This window comes from Heterocephalus glaber, unplaced genomic scaffold (genome assembly GCF_053883595.1).
Source record: "Heterocephalus glaber isolate CG9 unplaced genomic scaffold, H.glaber_assembly_v1.0 deba00001497, whole genome shotgun sequence".
Taxonomy (NCBI): domain Eukaryota; kingdom Metazoa; phylum Chordata; class Mammalia; order Rodentia; family Bathyergidae; genus Heterocephalus; species Heterocephalus glaber.
This window is the reverse complement of record NW_028258320.1, coordinates 18690706-18713923: the sequence shown is the minus strand read 5'-3', so window position 1 is coordinate 18713923 and position 23218 is coordinate 18690706. Positions and strand designations below refer to the sequence as shown.

Below are 23218 nucleotides of genomic sequence, written 5' to 3'. Positions count from 1 at the left end.
GTACGTGAAAGGACTTTGCAAACGAGCAATCCAAGAGCACTGAACAGATGCCACTCTAAAGCAAATAAAATCTTCGTTTAACAGGCAAAACTAGCTAGAATCTAGCCAGTGTTGGAATGAGCATAAAAGCTAATCTTTGTGTTACTCTCCGTTTCCACTCTACCAAATGCTAACTCTAAATGAAGTCAGCAGTCAATTCAATAAGAGGAGCCACTGTCAGAGGCAGACATTTTGAAACTACCACGTGGGACCGACTTCCGGGTGTCCTATGCTTCCGCCTGAAATGCCTCACTACCGGAAGTGACGGCGCTGGGTGGGCCGAGTAGGCTGTACTCTCTTTCTCTTTGCACGCGGTTGAGGAGACCGGTTGACCTGGGCAGCGTGTGCTGAGTGATGCCAGGAAAACTCCGTAGTAACGCCGGTTTGGAATCGGACATGGCCATGGAAAAGAAAGGAAACGAGAAGGTGATACCGAGCGACCTGGGGCAAGGCAGGGTCTGGGCCCGGGTTGCCAAGAGGAGCGGGGCCCCGGGGTTCCGGAAAGGTGGCGGTGCCGGGAGCGCGTGGCAGACGGCGTGGACCAGGGCTTCCGGACACTGGGCCTGGGGCTCGGCCGGCGGATGCCCGAGGTGGTGCTAGCCCTGGCCAGGGGACACCTTGCCCTCCCGACGGCTTTGGCGTGCGGACCTCTCCTCAGCCCGCACGCATCCGCGAGTCCCGGGAGATCCGGCGCGCGAAACTGGACGCTCACGGTTAGGCCTCACGTTGTGTGCGCAGAGGGGATTATAAATTAAGTCAAAGTGAGGACTGAAATGTTAGAGTAAAGAGATCTTAAACACATCTGCGCACTTGCCGGCATTTCCAGTGACTTTTCCCTGTAATAAGGGAAGTACACTTTGTCTTCGATAAGCAGCCTTTAGAAGATGAGGTAATTCAGTTCCTCTTAGTGCTTATTGGCCATTCCTCGCGTGGAAGTGTAGTGACATGTTGGGGTGTTGTTACCTGAACAACGTATTTCTTCTGTAGGCCAGCAGTATTCTGTGGTCCTAAATTACGTCGGCAGCCGTTTGATTCTTGACTGTTACTTCCTTAAGTAGAGATTTAGCTAAGTCTGTTCAGAGATAAAGTCTGTGAAAACGAAGATTGTTCCTGAACTCGTGTTTTGCAGGACTTAGAATGTTTTTTAATTGCTGTTTTGGATTTTTTTGATTGGAAGCTCCCAAAACAGCAATATTTTGGCATTGTAGGAAGCTCAGGGAGTACACAGGCTTGATACTCACGGGTGGGAATGTAGTTGGTTTACTGTCTGCATAAGTGTGTTCAGTTGTGGGATGTTCAAGTCCAAAGGTGTCGGGACCTTGCCATTCCAAAACTCGACCTCCCAGAATAGGAAATCTCTTATTTGATGAAAGAGGGGTGAAAGAACTGAAGTCTTGGGGGGAAAGAACAGCATATTTTTCAGATAATCTGAAGTATGAGCATGTGGCAGAGAGATTACTGTTAATCTGTGGTTTAAGAGCAGAGACAGGGTCCAAGGTTTCAAGGAAGCAAATTTTAGTTCAATACAGTCTCCATGCCTTTAGGATTGATCTATGGCTCTGCTAGAGAGGTTTTAAAGGGATACAGGATCTGTCTATTCTAAGTTTTCAGTAACGTGAAAAGTTGGAGAGGATCAGAAACTTCACCTAACACCCGTCATCGCCTGTGTCTGATTTGGTTTTGAGGTTGTTGACTTTTAGTATGTGGGCTTTTTCTTTTTTTTTACCATGGGATAATAGATTCAAAAATTTTTTTTTGCCTCATAAAATTTATTTATTAATTCATTTGCTCTTGTGAGATGGGGTAGGTACAGATGTTTTGAATCTGTTTTACCTGTTGAGGAATTTTAGCAAGGAGAAGGAAATCTATTTAACATCAGGTATCTGTGGACATGTATGCCCTTACTTTTGTATTAGAAGTAAATTTGAACAGCACTTTGCATGGTATTTAGCACCTGTTGGATTGTTGCATGAGCCACTTCAAATCTCAGGAAAATTTGGTTTTACAGTGGTTTGACCAATATTAACTGAATGGGTAGTTACTAAGGGGCACTCTTGGTTTTCAAAGGTAATAAAATTGTTTATTTATTGTTGATGGATAATCCAAATATATAGATGCATTTTTCAGTGTTTGTATTTTCTTTATGAATTTTTTAGAAAGGTAGAAAGGAGAAGCCAAAATCTAACAAGACTGAAGAGTCAGAAGGAAAGGAAGAAACTGTTTCTTCCAAAGCTAAAAATGTTAAGAAGAAAGTAGGACCTTCTGAAGTTGATGTGAATCCTTCTGAATCCAAAAAGGCCAAAAAACAAGATGAACCACCTCAAGATGAAGTTGTTTCCCCTAAAACCAAAAGTACAAAAAAGCAAAAGGAGCCCCTGGAAAAGAAAGTTGTCTCTCCTAAAACCAAAAAAGTGATAAAAAATGAGGAGCCTTCTGAAGAAGACATAGGTGCTCCTAAGCCCAAAAAGATGAAAAAAGAAAAGGAAGTGAATGGAGAAATTGGAGAGAAAAGCCCCAAACTGAAGAATGGATTCTCTCATCCCAAAGCTGACTCCAGTGATGCTGCCAGTGAAGAAAGCAACAGTGAGATAGAGCAGGTACAGTTGGACTTTAATAGTTGTTTCAGAGGGCCAAGGATTTAGCTCAGTTTTGCCGCACCTGCCTGGCAAGCACAAGGTCCTGAGTTTGATCCCCGGTGGTGGTGGTGGGGTTGTTCCAGAAAAATAAGTAGGTAATTACTATTCATGCTATCTTGTTAGAAGAAGGAAATTTGATGTAAGCACCTCATGGGTGGGTACCTTGAACTATAGGATGAATATTAATCTTGTTTCGTTTGGGGTTTTTTTGTTTTTTCATTTTGTTTTTGTTTGGTCTTTTGAGACCCAGTCTTGCTATGTATTTCAGGCTGGCCTTGACTCCAGGGAATCCTCATGCCTCAGCCTCTAGAGTACTAAGATTACAGGTGTACACCACATCCAGCTGTGAGAATTCATTTTTAAAATAGCATAGAGTGGGGCTGGGGATTTAGCTCAGTAGGACCCGAGTTCGATCCCTGGTACCAAAACCAAAACAAAACAACAAAAAAAAAATAGCATAGAGTGGACCGGGAATGTAGCTCACTGGTACAGCACCTTCCTGGCAAGCGCAAGGCACTGCCTGAGTTGGATTCCCGGTATTAAAAAATCTCCAAAAATAGCATAGTGTTAAGCCAGGCATGGTGGTACACACCTATAATCCCAGCACCTGGGCAGGGGGTGGCTGAGGAAGGAGGATTGCAAATTTGGGCACAGCCTACGAATACTTAAATAAAAGTAGTGCAAGGGCCGGGATTTAGCTCAGTGGTTTCTCTGCCTGCTGTGTAAGCAGAGGGACCCCAGTTCAATCCAAAAAAAAAAACCAGTGGGGATGACAAAACTAACAAACAAAAAAAAAACATTGGGAATGTAGACCAGTTCAGAGGCCCTGGTTTCAATTCCCAGTACCAAAAAGAATTAATTAATTAATTAATCTATCTATCTATTTATTTATTTATTTAGGCATAGTGTCATTGCTTCACTTTCAAAGAAGCAGGTCTTGTTTGTTTAGAGAAAGTCTTGGTCTGCTTATTTTCAAGTCAGAAATCAACAGGAGAGATACAGTTGTGTAATTGGGCCATATCTTCCTTCTTAAGTCTCATCAAATTTTGATTCATTGGAACCACTGAAAAGGATTTGGTTGATTGCATAAATCTTTATGCTTAAACTAGTAGGTAATTTGAGTTGGACATGACTAAATGTCTACTTAGGGCCTAATGTTGTTAACATTCAGAAACTCAGTCATGAGAGGAAAATCCTGGACTGTACCTCGGTTAGTGGTAGAGCATTTGTCCAGCATGCATGAGACCCTGAGTTCAAGCCAGTGCTGCCAAAAAAGAAATATCTTAGTTCTAATACATTTTCTATTTGTATAGGTCATGATTAGCATTTACATTTTCCCCTGACTATAAAAGAAACGTGATCTATGAGAAATAAAAAAGTTATAAATTTACCAAAAAGAAAAAACACCTTTAGAATTTTATTACTCATTTATTCAGTAAATACTAAAGGACTTTTCAGTTATAGAGGTAACCTGTAGTTAAATTATGTTGCTTTATAGTATAATATGTTACTTTTAAATCATATTAGGGTTATACCATATATAATATATCCTGCCTTCACATTTTTATATAAGGATTTTTCACATTTTTAAATATTAAAATGTTTAACAGTTACATAATGCATCATATAAATCATTAGAGATTCATTTAGTTGTTCCTGTTATTGTTTAGGTTTTTTACTGTTAAATAATGTCATGGAGGGCCGGGGATTTAGCTCAGTGGTTCTGGTGGCTGCTTCGCAAGCACAAGGTCCCGAGTTTGATCCTCGGTACCAAAAATAAATAAATAAAATGCCATGGTGACCACTATTTCATAAACATTTGTTCCTTGTTTTCTGTTGATCGGTATGCGGGATGTTGCTATGGAAAAGGGGCTAATGACCTGTTCAACAGTACTGTTTGTTTGGAATGTATAAGGTAATTCTTAATTGAAACTGAAATCTGCCTTTACTAATCGCACGTAGTATATGTGCAGTATGTATTTGCTACAATTTTCTTTTGGTAGGGTTTTATAAATTACTACGATATGTTTTCCTTTTTCACATTTTGACCTATACCAAAGTTTTATGTCTTTTTGGTTAATTTTAAACTGATGTGTTTAGAAGAGTTGTTTTAGAATAGGTTGTTTCTTTCTCACAAGGCCTTTCATATACACATTTTTTTTCTTCGTACTGGGATCAAACTCAGGACCTCACTCTTGGCAAGTAGGCACTGTGCCACTGAGCTAAATCCCCAGCCCTAGGCCTTTTTTTATTAATCTCTGTTATTGACTTCCTGCTATGGTCCTTTACTTATAGGAAATACCTGTGGAACAAAAAGAAGGTGCTTTCTCTAATTTTCCCATATCTGAAGAGACTGTTAAGCTTCTCAAAGGTAATATTCTTGGTTATATTATGTAATGTTAGAGGACATATTATTTGGAAGCATTTTAGCATTTTTGTTCAGATGAACCAGGGCACATTGTTATGGTAGAACAATATATGCAACCATGTAATAATGAATTAGACCAGTATATTCAGAATAGGACTGTGATAGTGATAGCTTTAGCTGCCTCGAAATTAAAATTTATTCTACATTCCAAAGTATAATGACTGATGGTACTGGTAACATTAACCAGTCAATCCCATGTTAATGCTTTCTTATACATGAATCACCTCTGCGTTAGTGATACCAGGCTGGCTCAGAACTCTGCATCCTGCTGTGAATCAGGTATGTAGTCCACTAGGTATTTAATCAAGTGCAGAACAGTCTGGATTGCAAAGCAGCAGATTTTCAGGTTCATGTTGTCCTGAGACTTTAGGATAAGTGATTTAATCTCAAGATAATAAATATTTACTATAATTTAACACTTTAAAGTTATATATTTTTCAGTCAGACAGATTCATCCAGAATGTATTTGAACCTGACTTTGTAGATATCACCCAAAAAGTAGAATACCTATATTCTTCAGGACTACAAACATGAGTGTGCTTCAGTCCTTGGATGTGCTGGTGTTTCAGGAATTGCACTTGTCAGGATTGAGGGTGTAGCTCAGTGGCAGGTTGTATGCTTCGCGTGCAGAACGCCCTAGGTTCGATTCCCAGCACCACCAGCCCCAAAAAAGAATTGCAATATGGATAATGTGATTGATTTATTCACAGCTCGTGGGGTGACCTTCCTGTTTCCTATACAAGCAAAGACCTTTCACCACGTCTATAGTGGGAAAGACTTAATTGCACAGGCGCGGACAGGCACGGGGAAGACGTTCTCCTTTGCCATCCCTTTGATAGAGAAACTTCAGGGGCAGCTGCAAGACAGAAAGAGAGGCCGTGCCCCCCAGGTAACTTAAACACAGATATCAGGCTCCAAATCAGCACAGAAAAAGCATCATGGGGGCTTGGTTCATGTTCCTACTATTTAATTTGTGTTCCCTGTAAAGTTCCTACTGTGTTTACTGTGAATTGTTATCTGAAGTTAAAGTGTCATCATTGGTCCCGTGTTTATGATCCACCTGTGTTATTAATGTTCATCATATTCTCTTTGAACTTTTGGGTGTGCCTGGGGCTCGGAGGTTTGGTTAAATACTTTTGGCAACTTTCACCTAGAGGAAGAAAGTATTTTGAAAAGAGGAGCTCTCTGACTACAGGTTTTGGAGCCTGGCTACCTGAATTTAAATCCAGGCTCCACTTCTAAGTAGCCTTTTGGCTTTCAAATAATCTACTTCAGAACTATTCAACGTGGAGGCAGAGGCTGATAAATTGGAATTAATGTTCCAGAAAGCTGACTCTGATTTGGATTACATTCAGTACAAGCTGGAATATGAAATTAAGACTAAACATCCTGATTGAGTGACAGGGTAGTGATGCCTTTTATAAGAGAAGGATTAAGAAGGGCAGATATTAATAAAATTGAGCCAGGGCCAGGGATTTAGCTCAGTGGTTCCGCCGCCTGCCTGAAAAAATTCAGCTAAAGGATAGAATGGAAATAAAAGGATTTAAATATCTATATATACACTTATTTTTGTAATTTTAGGTAAGGATGTCCCTTAATACTAATTTGCATCTGTTTTCTTGGGATAACGTAGATGTTCTGGCCTATCATAAAAGAATGTTTATGTGCAAAAAAATCTACTTCAAAAGATTGTTGTTAGAATTAAATTATAAGGTACGGTCCAAGACACAGTAAAGCACAAATATTAGTTATATCATCATCATCATCATCATCAGTATAGCTTCTTGATCAGGTTGTTATTTTCCTGAAATTCTGCTCCTCGAAACCTTCTGCAGTTCCTCCAGGCTGCTCCATGGAGCCCTCTTGGAGCACCACATGTGGGCACTTACCTCTCTTCTGATTGGTATGATTACTAGCTTTTCTTCTGAGTATATTTAGCAGGAACTGTATCACACACAGAGCACATTGCAAAGCCTGTAACAGATATATTTCAGAATGAGTAGAATGAGTTGAATTTTCAGGTCAGTTCCAAAGTAATTAAGAAACAAATACTGCACAAAACTTGGAATTCAAGGAGTTTTTTTTCTTTTAGGTACTTGTTCTTGCTCCTACAAGGGAGTTGGCAAATCAAGTAAGCAGAGACTTCAGTGACATCACAAAAAAGCTGGCAGTGGCTTGTTTTTATGGTGGAACTCCATATGGAGGTCAAAGTAAGTAAATTCAAAAGTAGGGGAAGGAAAATGGCATCTGTTGCTTTAGATAGTGTGATTGAATTCCTTGACATCTAGTAGCTTGTGTTTCTCTTTTGCCATTAGTGTTTGAAGATAGTCAAGAGCATGGTCCTGAGTGATGCTGGCTCAGTCCTGTATATGATTCTTAGACTTCTGCGTTATCTATCAGTATTTACCTAAAGATTGCAAAGATATCTTATTGAGCTCGAGGACAGTTTATTGGAGCCCTGGGAAGAAGAGAGTCAGAATTCAAGATTACTCTTTATGTCTTTCTGTCTGTGTCTCCTTTTGCATGCTTCTTTCTTGCTGCAGGGGGAGCTTGCTGTTAACGGGGGGCCAACAGCCTAATGTAGTCCTCACCCCATTATTATTTCCGATTCGGGACCTTACAGTGTTTTTATGCAGAGTGGTTATGAAATGATGGAAGGTATTAAAAAGTCTCAGCATTGGAGTGCAAAGCTTGTGGTTCTTTGCAGCTTTGGTGGAATGAACTTAGGTCTTTGTGCAAAAGCCTGGGTTTGAATCTAGACTCTGCTCGTAGAGTAATTGTGTGGCTATGCTCAAATTGCTAATTTTTCCTGTTTTAGTTTTCTTGTCTATAAAAGAGAGCCACTGAATACACCCTGCAGGAATGTTGTGAGAATTGAATTAGATAATATATGTAAAGTGCCTACTATGATCCCTGGACTATAATAGCAACTCAGTAAAAAAATTTACATTATTACCGTCTTGTTCCAGTTACTTTGAAAGCCTCTATTTTCCCGAATGTTTTTATGCCTTGTTAAAATATTTGCCCTTCTAGTCTGTCTGATTCTCCCTATACCTTATAGAAAGTTCATATTTAAGATTCTTATTTTCACTCTGAAACTGTGATACCTTCTGCAAGCCAAGGTAGTCTTTTCCTTCCTGATGCTACCATTCCTCAATGGTGCATTTTCCTAGTATGTCACTTAATACACTGAACTGTCACTTCTTACGTGTTTTGCACACTGGATTAGGAGCACCTTTAGTGTCTTTATTATTTAGCATATTACTTTATAGCTGTCCAATAAGTATTTTAAATGAAAATATATTCAAATGGTACCCTAGACTGGTAAAAGGAATTAGTGTAAAACAGCAAATCTTTTTTTGCCGATCCCTTTTTTTTGGTATCGGGGATCGAACTCAGGACTTTGCGCTTGTGAGACAGGCCCCAGAACCACTGAGCTAGATCCCTGGCCCTCAGCAAATCTTTTTTTATTGGTTTTCTTTACAGTTGAACGAATGCGGAATGGGATTGATATCCTGGTTGGGACTCCAGGTCGTATCAAAGACCACCTACAGAATGGCAAGCTGGATCTCTCCAAACTTAAGCATGTTGTCCTGGATGAAGTTGACCAGATGTTGGATATGGGTTTTGCTGAACAAGTGGAAGATATTTTATGTGTGGCATACAAGAAAGGTAAACCCCCAAATAAAGGAATTGATAGAAGGAACCAAGGGAAGGTGGTGATAAAGTAGTCTTTTAGGAGATAAATGAAGCCTTAGGAAAGGTCTTAATTTTATTCAGGAAAACCTGGCAGTTTTTTAAAAGTCATGATTTATCACCTAACTTCAATGGGGAAAACCTGAGAAAGTAAAAGAAAAATTGTATCTTCTATCAATTTGATTTACTTTGCCTTTGGTATATTCCCAGTGTTTCAGGTATATGTGCTAATTATAATCTTAACTGTGCATACTAATATTTTGTGCAATACTCTGAAAGGTGACAATGATTCTGCCACCTACCTGGTTTTTTTCTTTTTTATGCCACATAAATCTGTTCATAGTCACTTTTATGGAGGTAGGCTTTCTTGCACCTCAATATGTAGAATTCGTTCATTAGATGAATTAAAATTACTTAGTTAAAAGTTGTAAATAGCTGCTGAAAATATGGTTCAGTGGTAGAGCATTTGCTTAGCATGCATGAGGGCTTGTGTTCAATTCCCAGGTGTCCCCACTGCCCCAAGAAAAAGTTGTAATGGTTTGTGCTTCTCATATGTTGCCAAATTGCACACACTCCCATTTAAAATATATGAGAATGCAATACTTTTTTTTTTTTTTTTTTAGTACTGGGGATCAAACTCAGGACCTTGCGCTTGTGAGTGCAATGATACTCTAAGTTCAGGCAAACAAAAATAGTAACTGACCTCAAAGAACAAATAAAATGGGATTCTGAATTCATAAAATATTAAAGAAATACTAAGTATAAAATAGCTATAGAATCTTTGTGGGTTTTCTTATAGGTTATTTTTGCTTAGAGAGCTTTAGTGGTTGGTTACTAGATTTAAGTTTAAAGTACTTTCACTATTTCAAGGCTTCTTTATAGTGTGTTGTCCCAGGGATTGAACCCATGTCTTCACATTGGGCTACATCTCTAGCAGTTTTAAATTTTGCTAAATTGGCTAGTCTGGGCTTAAATTTGTAATCCTGCTTCAGTCTTATGAGTAGCTTGCTTTCAAGGGTCCTTTACATAATTATTTCAATATTTCTGCGCCCATTAAAAATCTTCTGTGTGTTGTATTTTGTGTCTTCAATGCATGGCTTGGCCTCCTGAGGTTGCTAATGAATGTTTGTCAACCCTGGAAGTGCTAGGTGAGGTAGAACACTCTGCAGGTTTGTTTGAATTGTTCATGTTGATTTTTTTTCCCCCCTAAAGATTCTGAAGACAATCCTCAAACACTGCTTTTTTCTGCAACTTGCCCAAGTTGGGTATTTAATGTTGCTAAGAAATACATGAAATCTATATATGAACAAGTGGATCTGATTGGTAAAAAGACTCAGAAAACAGCAATAACTGTGGAGGTAAATGATGCATTTAGTTGCTGGAATTAGTATAAAATTTGTTAATATTTGTGTCCTGCCTAAGTATTAAAGATTGACAAGTCCACGTTCTTTTTCCAGATAAGTACAGTACTAAATCCATATGAAGAGCCAAATAAAGATATTTCTGTTTGATTTGTATGTGGTATCTATTTTTTCTAAAATTCATCATCTGGTAGCCTGATTTTAGGATCATATGCCTGAACTACATAAACAAAGTTCCACTTAGAATTGAAACACTGGTGGGCAGCAGGGAAATTTAATGGCTTTTCTTATGGCTGTTTTCATGTTAGAGTCTGGTACCTTCATGAATTCATTTCATCCAAGGAGCAGACCTATATAGTAACTGATTACAGATTATACTTTATGTGGATGAAGGAACAGAACATACAGAAACTTTTCATGTTATATGTAGGAATCTGGGGAATGGCATGTCTTTTCCTGTTCTCTGGTTAAATCAGAAAATTAAGCCTGATGCTCTTCGGATGAAGAGGAGAAATGCAGGGGGACAGATGATGTTGCTTTTTACATTAGTGTGTGTTTACAGTGATACCTCGGTTGTTGAACTCACTTTGTTCCAAATTTGTGTTTGAACACCGAAAAGTTCAAAAATTGAACATATTTTTCGAATAAGGAATAATGGAAAACCAATTAATTGGTTCTGAGACCCAAAAATTACACTTATAAATTTATTTTTCCAGGACTTTAACAAATTTTGCTGTTGTTTTTTCTTTTAACTCTTATCATGCTTCTCACAGTTTTCCTCTTAGTTTTACTGCCAATATCACTAACTTTCTTTGGAGCCATGGTTATATTTTATTTTATTTATTTATTTGGGTACCCGGGATCAAACTCCTCGGTCCTTGCGCTTGCAAGGCAGGTGGCGGAACCACTGAGCTAAATCCCCAGCCCTGGTTATGACATTTTACGCAAATAAAATGCAAAAAAAAAAAAAGTGCGCAGTGACCAATGTTCTAACACAAGCTCTGTATGTTGTCTGGGTGAGAGCAGTGCTCAGACTGACACGTCACCTCTTTGTGTCCACAGCAAAACACAACATGTGGCTCACTCTTGGCCTATACAGGTTTTTTCCAAGTTATATTTTCAGTTCGACTACTGAGCAGTTACAAACACTGAGCATATTTTTTTTGGTACCGGGATTCAAACTCGGGTCCTTGCGCTAGCGCAGCAGGTGGCAAAACCACTGAGCTAAATCCCCAACCTGAGCATACTTTTTTTGTAACTTTGCTGTTCAAGTAGTGGGAAGTTTGAGCTTGGTGCCATTCGACAACCGAGGTATCACAGTTGCATTCTGTTTTCTGTAAACAGTGGTAGCAGCTGCTCTGTCAGGCCAAGCAGTTGTTTTCCTATATCAAGACAGTAGACTTAGAATTGAGCAGATAATTTTACGTTCCAACAAGCCTTTACTAAATAGATGGTGTTTCTTCTCAAAGCATCTGGCTATTAAGTGCCACTGGACTCAGCGGGCAGCAGTTATTGGGGACGTGATTCGAGTGTACAGTGGCCATCAAGGGCGCACTATTGTCTTCTGTGAAACCAAGAAAGAAGCCCAGGAGCTGTCACAGAATGCCTCAATAAAGCAGGTTGGTCCTTCACGTTCCTGAGAAGCTGGGGCATCTACAGATCGTTGTCATCTTCTTTTTTTTTTTTTTTTTTTTTTTGGTACTGGGGATCGAACTTGGGACCTTGTGCTTGCGAGGCAGGCGGTGGAACCACTGAGCTAAATCCCCGGCCAGATTTGTTGTCAACTTCAGCATGTCTGCTTAGTCTGTTTTTCATTCGTTCTGTGACTTCTAGTTTCTTTTAGGTTAGAAGTGAAGGGAATCTTGTGAAAGTATGCATGTTAGAGCTTACCTGACCCAGCTGACTTAGCAGACAGATGAGGAATGGGTGGGGGACACCTGAAGCTCCCCTGACAATTTAGGGTCAGTCACTTTCGTGTGGTGTTTTCAACCTTGGTGAGTATGGTTAGATTTAATGGCTCAGGATTTGGAAATAATTTGGAGGTTTGTCCATGTATGAATTCACATGTTTTTCTCCTCTTGTAATATTCTTGGCAGGAGTGTCACCAAAATATGTCTTTTATAGGACTAATTGAGCGTGTATTGTTGGATATGCTATTCTTAGGCCAATTTATTTCTTTGGCAGGATGCCCAGTCATTACATGGAGACATTCCACAGAAACAAAGGGAAATCACCCTGAAAGGTTTTAGAAATGGTGATTTTGGAGTTATGGTGGCAACCAATGTTGCTGCACGTGGGTTAGATATCCCTGAGGTTGATTTGGTTGTACAAAGCTGTCCACCAAAGGTAAGTATTTTACACCTAGATTTTATTTTGTTCCTTTTGGGCATTAAAGCACAAAGCTGCCATGTTTATTTACATGTGGTTAGTATTAGCAGTGTCTTGAGTGCTAGCATGTAATTGACAGCTAACTGGCCAGGAACTGGAAAGATGGCTTCTGATTCAAAGGGAGTCCTGGAAGGCTTCATGGAGGTTGTACTTTTTTGAGGATAGAAGAGAGAAGAGTCCTGGACTCAACAACCTCCTTCTAATTGCTGAGAGGTTTTGTGGATTATGAGACCTTTTCAGGGAGAGCCCTAAAGCAGTTTATGTGATGTAGATGGTGCTCATATAAATAAAAGTCTAAATGACTCTGTTCCCAACAATACCAGTGGGAATATTCCATAACTCCCCCCAAGTTGCCAAATCTCTCATGGCTAAAGTTTGCTTTCTAGGGCCGGGGATTAGCTCAGTGGTTTTGCCGCCTGCTGCTCAAGTGCAAGGACCCGAGTTTGATCTCTGGTACCAAAAAAATAAAGTTTGCTTTCTAGCTGGGTATATGTGACACGTGGCTGTAATCCCAGCTATTCAGGAGGCTGAGGCAGGAGGATTGAGAATTCCTAGCTAGCCTGGGCAACTTAGACCCTATCTCAAAAAAAATTTTTTTTTTTGTACCAGGGATCGAACTCAGAACCTTGCGCTTGTGAGGCAGGCACGATGCCACAGAGCTAAATCCCCAGCCCTCAATTTTTAAGTCTTTTTTTTTTTTTAAGTCTTTAAAAAGGACTGGGGATGTAGCTTAGTGCTTCCCTGGGTTCGATCTTGAATACTGTTTCCCTATCCACGTTGCTTTACAGTGATGGAAAATATAACATGATTACTGTGAATTCATCTTTTTATTTATTTATTTATTTTTTGGTACCGAGGATCGAACTCTGGTCCTTGTGCTTGCGCAGCAGGTGGCAAAACCACTAAGCTAAATCCCTGGCCCTAAATTCATCTTTTTAAAAAAATTAAACCCAGTGCCTCACTCGTGCCAGGCAAGCGGTGTACCACTGAACTGTATCCCTACCCCTCACCGATTCTAAAAAGATAATCTCATAAGTATATGACATAGACATTGCTTTCATGAACCTATAGAATTGTGCTATCCAGTATGGTAACCACTTGCCACGTGTATCTGTGGAGCACTTGAAATGTGGGTAGTTTAATTGACATGTGTTTTAAATGTAAAATATACACTGGATTTTTTTTTTTTTTTTTTGATACCGGGGATTGAACTCAGGACCTTGCACTTGCGAGGCAGGTGCAGTGGCACTGAGCTAAATCCCTGACCCTTTTTTTGGTATTTTTATTATGGACTTTGGGCTTTGAACACTTATGAAAAATGATATAAAATATCTCAGTTGGAAGCTGGATCTTAATTGGGAGCCAGGCATGGTGGCACATGTCTATAATTTTAGCACTTAGGAGGCTGAGGCAGGAGGATCTCAAGTTTAAAGGCAGCAAGACTTTTTGTCTTAACCAGAAAAAACAAAACCTTGTTGGTAACTCATTATTTCTATAGGTAGCATATTGAAATGATAAGACTTGTGGTTAAATGTTAAAATTAATTTTACCCTTTTAAAAAAACTTATTATGGCTACTTGAAGTTGAAAATACAGTTTAATGTAATTATAGTGCCTACTTTGTAGATAAATCGAGGGGGTGGGTCTACTAGAAGTTCTTAAAATACTTGGAAAATGTATTTCTTAACTGAATGTATTACTCTAGTAGTTGTCAATAAATCTACATTCATTTTTTTCTGTGAAACAAAAAAAAGAAAAGAAAATCCAGTTTAGAGACTACTGATTGCAGATTTGCTTGAAGTGCTAGTGTCCTCCCTCGTGCCTCCGCTGCTTGCTGGTCTTCACTGAGTGGGTCGTCTGGGCGTCAGATGTGCACCTCTGTATCACTCAGTGTTTTGCTTTGACAGGATGTAGAGTCCTACATTCATCGTTCTGGGCGGACGGGCAGAGCTGGAAGGACAGGGGTTTGCATCTGCTTTTATCAGCACAAGGAAGAATATCAGTTAGCACAAGTGGAGCAGAAAGCGGTAAAACTATTTCCCTTTATTTATCAGTTATGTTGTGCTCTAAAGTCAGCCTTTGGTTTCTTTATTTAATTTTTATTAACTTGTTGTCTTTATTTCTAGCATGTGGCCATGACTGAAAGCTCATTAGATGTATATGTTGTTTATCTGTTGTCCCGTGATATAAGTCTCATTTTAAAATAACTTTGTATTTGAAAAAAGGAGTTTGTTTTTCAGTGTTATGGTGATTTTCAGGCAGTGATAACATGAACATACCAAAAATATTTAATCAGATTTAGGAGATACAGGAATTGCTTCAAAACCAAAAGGATGAGAGTATCATAAGGATAAGGGAGGGGAGAGACTTAATGTTAATTACAGAATTTTAATAACTGTATGTAGATCCTTTTTCAGGAGTGAAGCCTAACCTCCCACTCACCCCAGAGTAGGCTGCACTTAGCAACTTACAGAGCGTGGTAGGTGGTGAAGACTTTACGGTGCACACAGCCCAGCAAGCATTCCCAGGGCCAGACAATCATTGAATTCTCCCTCAAAATCCATGAGCCCCATCTAAACAACAATGTTGACTTCTTAGTTTTTGTTTTTAGGTTTTTTTCCCCGTGTACCGAGGATCAAAGTCAGAACCTTGCACTTTCGAGGCAGGCCTGGCGCCACTGAGCTAAATCCCTGGCCTTGACTTAGTTTCAGCAAGCATACCTTGGTGCAATGTAAGGTGTGCCTAGCTGGAACTTGGTGCATGATATCCAGGAGCTCTGTGTACTGTCTGTGCAGTTTGTGTATATATCTAAAACTAAAAGTTTTTTAAATGTAACAAATACAATGTTTCATAGATAGAAAAATAGTAGGAGTTTACTAATGTTGATGGAAATGATTGATGGCCATTATGCATTAAATTGCGGGTTTTCTTGCAGGGAATTAAATTTAAACGAATAGGTGTCCCTTCTCCAACAGAAATAATAAAAGCTTCTAGCAAAGACGCTATCAGGTACGTTCCCTGCTGTCACTGAGGTGCTTTCATGCTGTATGTTGAGCGTCTCTACAGTACAGATTTGACCTTTTTCTTTGCAGATCTAGAGATCAAAGTTTATGTTCTTTATTTGATATTTCTAACTTGATAATCTGCTTGTCATAAAAACACTCAGACTGTCTAGGTAGAATTTTTGTTTTGTTTTGTTGTGGTTTTTTTTTTGGTACTGGGGATCGAACTTGGGAACTTGTGCTTGTGAGGCAGGCACCAGAACCACTGAGCTAAATCCCCAGCCCTAAATTTTTTTTTTTTGTACCGGGGATTGAACTTGGGTCCTTGAATTTGCAAGGTGGCGGAACCACTGAGCTAAATCCCCGGCCCCTGTCTAAGTAGAATTTGATGAAGTAAATGCCCTCATTTCTCATCTCTGCCCAGTTTGGTTTATCTTAGACATTTTAAGGAATGATAGCTCAGCTTCTCATCCAGTGACTGATTAATCACAGATTCTGTTTTAGACCTTCATTAAGTTAGTACCCCACGTGGTGGAATAAAAACTGATTTTTTAAGTATTGGAGATTGAACCCAGGGCCTCGTGTTGTGCTATATTCACAGGCCTTTTTTATTTACTTACCTAGTTATCTTTTGTTTGCTTTTTTTTTTTGGTACCGAGGATTGAACTGGCACAGCAGACGGCGAAACCACTGAGCTAAATCCTCGGCCCTGCTTTTGTTTTTTGAGACAGGGTCTCACTATGTAGTTCAGGCTGTCCTTGAACTCATTATGTAGCCCAGGTTGGCCCCAAACTTGTGGCGATTATACTGCCTCAGTCTCCCAAGTGCTGAGATTATAGCCATGCGCCACTGTCCCTGGCTTCCCAGCCCTTTTTTAAAATTTTAGTTTGAGACAGTGTCTCACCAAGATATCCAGGTTGCCCTTGAATTTGGGATCCTCCTGCCTCAGCCTCTCCTGCTGGCTGGGATTATAAGCATGCAGCACCACATCAGGCTTGATTAATTCTTTCAAGCTATAGTAAATACCTAGAAGGTGAGGAGTGGTTCATTAATTGTTTGTCAGTGTAGGTGTTATAGGCATTGGGAGCAAGAGCATTATTGTGTGGGATTATCCTACACACTGAAGGATATTTAGCTGTTTTAGATCCCTGTCTATTGGTGCTTCTAGGCAGCACACTCTTGGAGGTGGCATTATGAAATCAAAAACTTTTCCATATATCTCCTAGTGGTGGGCTACATTTCTGGTAAGGAGTTACTTAGTGTGGGAATCATTCTTAGAGTGCTCTTCATATTTGGTATTATTACTTTTTTTTTTTTTTTTTTGAGACAGGGTCTCGCTTTGTAGTTTAGACTGCCCTTGAACTCACTGTGTAGCCCAGGCTGACCTTGAACTCATGGCGGTCCTCTTGTCTCAGGCTTCCAACTGCTGGTATTATAGGCCTGCCTCACCACACACTATTATATCATTGCTTTTAATGACTGTGGCTTTTTTTTGGTACCTTGCACTTGCAAGGCAGGCAGTGGCACCACTGAGCTAAATTCCCGGCCTGACAATATGGTATTTTGTTGTATCTGTTTTCATTTTATCTGTTTATAATGAGACCATATTAACGCACGGTTTGAAATTGTTGTTTTATGTATTACATGTAATGCCATGGTGTTGTCTGCTGATCTTTTCCTTTATGAATATATTGTCAAACTCAGGCTTTTGGACTCTGTGCCTCCCACTGCCATTGGCCACTTTAAACAGTCAGCTGAGAAGCTGATAGAAGAGAAGGGAGCTGTGGAGGCCCTGGCAGCAGCGCTGGCCCACATTTCAGGTGCCACATCAGTAGACCAGCGTTCCTTGATCAACTCAGAGGCAGTAAGTTTGTATATACTTTGGGATTTGAGCAGGATTTACAAGGATTCATTTAAACTTCCCAGTTTCACTTTCTCAAGATGGTGCTAATTGTATTTTACTGTTTTCCTAATTTAAAATCCGTAGAGACAAAAATAGATCCATGGTTGCCAGGGGATGGGTGGTAGGAGGATTGGCAGGAGCTGCAGATGAATGCACCTAGGCTTTCTGTTTGTAGAAATGAAGTTTTCTGCAATTCCAGATAGTGGTGATGGTAGTGAACTTTTGAATATATTTTTTTTGGTACCAGGGATCAAACTTGGGTCCCTGCGCTTGTGAGGCAGGTGGCGGAACCACTGAGCTAAATCCCTGGCCACACTTGTGAATATATTTTGAAACTGCACCGAAAGTTGCACACCAAACATGTGTATACATAAATGTTTCATCATTTCACCAGAATGGAAACCTTAGGTATATGCCCAGCTGCTGCTCCCCCCCCACATCGAACTCAGGCCTTGTGCTTGCAAGACAGGTGCAGTGGCACTGAGCTAAGTCCCCGGTTGTAAGCTTTTATTTCTCTTGCATAGACTGAAGTTTTGAAAATTTTTTGAGATAATTGTATATTGACATGTAGTTGAAAGATGTAACATAAAGATGCCTTGTGCACTTTGCCTAGCTTCCCTCAATGGTAATATTTTAGAAACTATCACATTAATAAAATCCACCAGTCTTAAGAGTTTCTCAGTGAGGCTGGGGATTTAGCTTAGTGGTTCTACCGGCTGCCTTGCATGTATTAAAGTGTATGTATATTGTATGCTTTTAGAAAGAACTACACTTGATCTTAGCCAAAAGGCCGAGAAGCGATTGCTTTTAGAAAGAACTGTTCCAGAAATACTATAGAATTGTAAGGGTGTTTATAAGGGTGTATAGGCTTGGTTTTGAGACTTTAATTTTGTTTCTCTTTCTTCCATAAGGGTTTTGTGACCATGATCCTGCGGTGCTCAGTTGAAATGCCAAACATCAGTTACGCTTGGAAAGAACTTAAGGAGCAACTGGGAGAGGATATTGATTCCAAAGTGAAGGGAATGGTCTTTCTCAAAGGAAAGCTGGTAAGGCCATATGCTCTGTCGTGACCTCCCTCAGGTTCAGTAGATCATTATGGGCAGGAAAACAGGATGGTGTCTTCTCTGCCCAGTGGAGATGGTGCATCTTTTTGTCACTGGGCAGTCTCTTCCATGGTCCTCAGCTGATAACTTCTTTTTTTGAGTCAGGGTCTTGCTCTGTAATTCAGGTGGGCCTTTGAACTCACAGTGTAACCCAGGCTAGTCTTGAACTTGGGGCAATCCTCCTGCCTCAGCCTCCTGAGTGCTGGGATTACAGGTGTGCACCACCACTCCCAGCAACAACTATTCTATGAGTCCAGTCCAAACCATTTTGCATACAATGCCAGACTTAAAGGTCCAGTTACTTCCCTGACATCTCCACCTATATAGCTCAATCAAGTAACTTAATTCAGAATCTTGAATTCATGTTTAAGATTTAAAGTCTTTACTTTCTAAACCTGGGAAGCTTCATTATACTCTTATGGAGAATGAGTGTGAAAAGGGCAGGTAATGCCTAACTAATGCTGTGAAAGTCATTTTGACTTTGTGGGATTCTTTTGTTGTGGCTGCAGGGAGAGGAAGGTATTTAGTATCAAAGATTGCATCCTGTATTTATCAGATTTTAAATACCCTCTCCACTTAACATGGGCCATATAGACAAGTCAGCCAACCTCTCTTTTCTCAGCTGTAAAATGAAACAAACTTAATAGCCTGTCTGCACTACCCAGAAGAGGGGTTCATATGGTGGTGTTCTGAATTGTTGTCTCAAAGGGAAACTTGTCACAATATCTGGAATCCAAAAAAAGCCTTTCTTTTTATTAAAAAAAAGAAAAAGTAGCTGATAGCTACTTGATGGTCAGTTCAGGGCCCAGAATATCTATAATAGTTAGGAGATTCCAAGTCTTTAAAGGTACTCCTTGACTTTCAGCTCTTGTGCTTTTGGGAGTTATAATGTATTGGCCTTGGGGCCGGGGATTTAGCTCAGTGGTTCTGCCGCCTGCCTCGCAAGCGCAAGGACCCAAGTTTGATCCCCGGTACCAAAAAAAAAAAAAATTAATACCTAGTGGGATTTTTTTCCCCTATAATAGTTGATGTTTTACTGTATCACTTAATGTGTATTGGATTAACTGCCATTTGCTTTGATTTCTAGGGTGTTTGTTTTGATGTCCGTACTGCTGCAGTCACAGAAATACAGGTATTTTCTTGTGGATTTTATTTTAATTTTTAAAAATTTTTTGGTCCTGGGGATCGAACTCGGGTCCTTGTGCTTGTGCAGCAGGTGGCAAAACCACTAAGCTAAATCCCTGGCCCTTTCTTGTGGATTTTAAAGTTAACATACCTAAATTATAAAATGTTCGTTATGAAATACAGAATTTTAGGATGGAGCACAGCAAGCAGTTCTAGTCCCTTTAAAAGACAGCTGAAAATTCAAATTTTGGCTTTTTTTTTTCCTTTTTATTCTGCACATCTTTATTCAGTACTGCTCTGGGCAGTGCAACTGTACACGACATATTTTTGACAGCTGTAGAGACCCTGCAACAATTGAATTGAACAGAGCCATATAGTGATGAGGGTTACCGATTGTAGGAAGGCTGTTTTCCCACATCAGTGTCACTGGCTTTGCGCCATGATGGTCATTGTTACTTTGAATCAGGGACCTTTTAAAGCACTTGAATTATCAAATTGGTTGTTCTTTGGGGAAATAGAAACAGAAGTGTTTTTTCGCATGCTTAAACAAAGTCGAATTAAAATCAAGGGAGATGAAAACCAAACTTTCTCTCAACAGGAGAAATGGCATGATTCAAGACGCTGGCAGCTTGCTGTGGCCACAGAACAGCCAGAGCTGGAAGGATCACGAGAAGGATTTCGAGGCTCCCGGGGTCGGGAAGGTGGCCGTGGCTTCAGGGGACAGCGAGATGGAAGCAGAGGCTTCAGGGGACAGCGGGGGGGAGGAAACAGAAACTTCAGGGGACAGAGATCAGGAGGTGGCAATAAAAGTAACAGATCCCAAAACACAGGTCAGAAGCGGAGTTTTAGTAAAGCATTCGGTCAGTGATGAGGAGGAGAGGGTTTATATGGCAGAAACAGAACTATGTTTGGCAACATGGAACTGAATGCTATTTTTCACACAATTAAAAGTACATTGTGCTTCCTTTTGACCACTTGGCCAGTCCCCATCCCTTGCAGAGGGGCAGGATTTGTCTAAATTATTTCATTTGATCATTGTCGTTTGTAACTATTGCTACTTCTTTTTATCAGGTTTTCATTTGAAAAGAAAATGAATTCATTACATCTTTATTCTAATACACATTGTCTAGATTATAAGATAAAATCAAGCACATATCTCCCTATATTGTACGTATGAGTTGATCTTTTTTATTTTTGTAATACTGAGGATTGAACCCAAGGCCTCTCACATGCTAGGCATGTGCCCTACCACTAAGCTATGTCCCTAGCCCCCAGAGTCTCTGTAGTGTCCTTCTCTAAACTAAATGCCTAAGGGAAGCAGCAATCTCTGGATTGACCACTTTATACTTTGAAAGCCAAGGCTTTCATCTGTAATTGTCATTCCTTGGCCTCCTGCTAAACAATTACTTGCGTGGTCCTGTAACATGTCTTCTGAGAACTAATGCGGAGCAATGTTTTAAAGTGAGATTTCAAGGGCCCGGGATTTAGCTCAGTGGTGCTGCTGCCTGCCTTGAAAGTGCAAGGTCCTGAGTTCGATCCCCGGTACTAAAAAAAAAAAAAGAAAAAGAAATGAGATTTTAAACTTAGTTGAGCTGTAAGTTTGGGGTTGTTTTAGTACTGGGGATGGAACTCAGGTCTTTGTGCTTGCGAGGCAGGTTGCGGAACCCCTGAGCTAAATCCCTGGCCCTGAGCTGTTTTTTGCTTGTATATGCTCTAGATTTGGAGGATGAAATACATTCAGTATAGATTACCCATATTTGTATGCATTTTGATAGACTTAGCTCCTCGTATGGTTATTGATGCTTCAGTGAATTCTTCAGATAGTATACATAGAAGTACATTTTAATGGGGAGCCAGGGACCTTAAGGAATTTCCAGTGTATAAGATGGCTCCATAGCTTTCTTTGTAAATAAGGAGACTGGATAAATAGAGTTTAAATGTTTGTGCTCCACTTCTTCCTACTGAAAGATGAACATTGTTTACCAAGAAGGAATTAAAGGAAGTGAGGTTGCAGTCTTACAGTGCTGAAGAGTATGTCAGCACCTTAGTGTATCATGAATATATCAAGAGGTTAACTTTTTTTTCTTTTTTTTTTGTATTTCGGGTTTGCTGATAATCTTTACTCAAATATGACAACCTTACTCCCTTTGGAGCTTTGTGTCCACTACAAATTTTAGTTAAAATTCTTCATTACAGTTCTGGGTTTTTTTTGGTACCGGGGATTGAACTCAGGTCCTTGTACTTGCGAGGCAGGCGGCGGAACCACTGAGCTAAATCCCCAGCCATGATAATCTTTAATATACCTACTTGTTTTTTTTTCTATCGTGGATCGAACTCAGGACCTTGTACTTGCCAGGCAGGCGCAGCACCACTGAGCTACATCCCCAGCTCAAGAAGTTAACTTCTGACAGGCAGCATGAAGTCTTAAAGATAAAATATGTTTATGGGAATCTTGGGACAAACTTTGAAGGAAAATTAAAACTACATGGTTGGGGACTGGGGATTTAGCTCAGTGGTTCCGCCTCCTGCCTCGCAAGCGCAAGGACCCGAGTTCGATACCTGGTACCAAAACAAACAAACTACATGGTTTTTCTCATTTTCATTGTTACTTTGAAAAATCTAGGGTCTGTTTTCTGTTTAATTCCTGTCTGCTGTTACTTAGCACCTTGCAGAGAGGGCCCTAAAAGCCAACTCAGTGCCTGATGCTGAGGCAACATCCTTTTTCTGTCTGCACTTCAGCTTTATCCTTGAATCCTGACCAGTGTCTCCTGCCCTCTTAGAATTCTCTTGGCTTAAAAAACAACAACAACAACAACAAAAACCAGGGCCAGGGATTTAGCTCAGTGGTTTTGCTGCCTTGTGCTGCAAGTGCAAGGACCTGAGTTCGATCCCCGGTACCAAAAAAAACAAAAAACAACAATTCTCTTGGCTTTTATTCCTTGGTCCATTTGTCAGTTTTATTGCTTTATTCCTGTGACCCTCATGGCACCCTGTCAAGCCACAGGGAATTAGGGGAAAGTATAGCCTCTGCACATGTGCCTTGTGGGTTATAATTTATCAGATTCTGGTTTTGTCAAAATGCTGGGCATGCTTTAATAACCAAAACATTGCAAAATTTAGATAGGAATAAATGGCTTATAAGGATATGGTAACTGAACAATCAGGTATGAGAGGGAAGGACTAGTAGCAGTTTCACCTTGTACAATTTAATTTTAAGAAAAACATGAAGTTTCAGTAAAGGAAGCTAATATTCTGGATCCCAGAACTCAAATATATAAATCTGTAATTCAGCTTCTGTTTGATTTAAATGGGCTTATTGGGCTAATCTGGAAAACACTTATTTTTACTATTTTCTACAGAGAAAATATTTTCCAATTTATGTGTCAAACAGCTGAATGACTTGAATTACAACCATGTTTTTATGTTGGAGCTATCTGTGCAGTAGTTTCTCTACGGTTGTACATAAAATGTTTTTACTATAAAATGAGTTAATGTATAAAATACTACTTTATGCCATAATAAAGATATTAGTGCTTTA

At 39.9% G+C, this 23218-nt stretch overlaps 1 protein-coding gene across 1 annotated transcript; it reads left to right on the top strand.

Annotated features, from left to right (window-relative positions):
• Positions 1-276: 276 nt before the first annotated feature.
• Positions 277-23218, top strand: Ddx21 (DExD-box helicase 21). The gene is made up of 15 exons (XM_004846175.3): positions 277-465; positions 2196-2636; positions 4971-5046; positions 5814-5992; positions 7196-7313; positions 8590-8775; positions 10012-10157; positions 11630-11779; positions 12345-12506; positions 14455-14574; positions 15483-15556; positions 17254-17413; positions 18364-18498; positions 19643-19687; positions 20279-23218. The coding sequence occupies exons 1-15, from the start codon at positions 394-396 to the stop codon at positions 20546-20548; spliced, it is 2334 nt and encodes a 777-aa protein (XP_004846232.1). The 5' UTR covers positions 277-393; the 3' UTR covers positions 20549-23218.

Bases quoted from the DNA above. Each gene is read 5' to 3' on its own strand.
- Ddx21 (XM_004846175.3), top strand. From the start codon at position 394: ATGCCAGGAAAACTCCGTAGTAACGCCGGTTTGGAATCGGACATGGCC. The intron at 7,314-8,589 runs GTAAGTAAATTC...TTTTCTTTACAG, and splicing joins AACTCCATATGGAGGTCAAA to TTGAACGAATGCGGAATGGG. The intron at 11,780-12,344 runs GTTGGTCCTTCA...TTTCTTTGGCAG, and splicing joins AGAATGCCTCAATAAAGCAG to GATGCCCAGTCATTACATGG.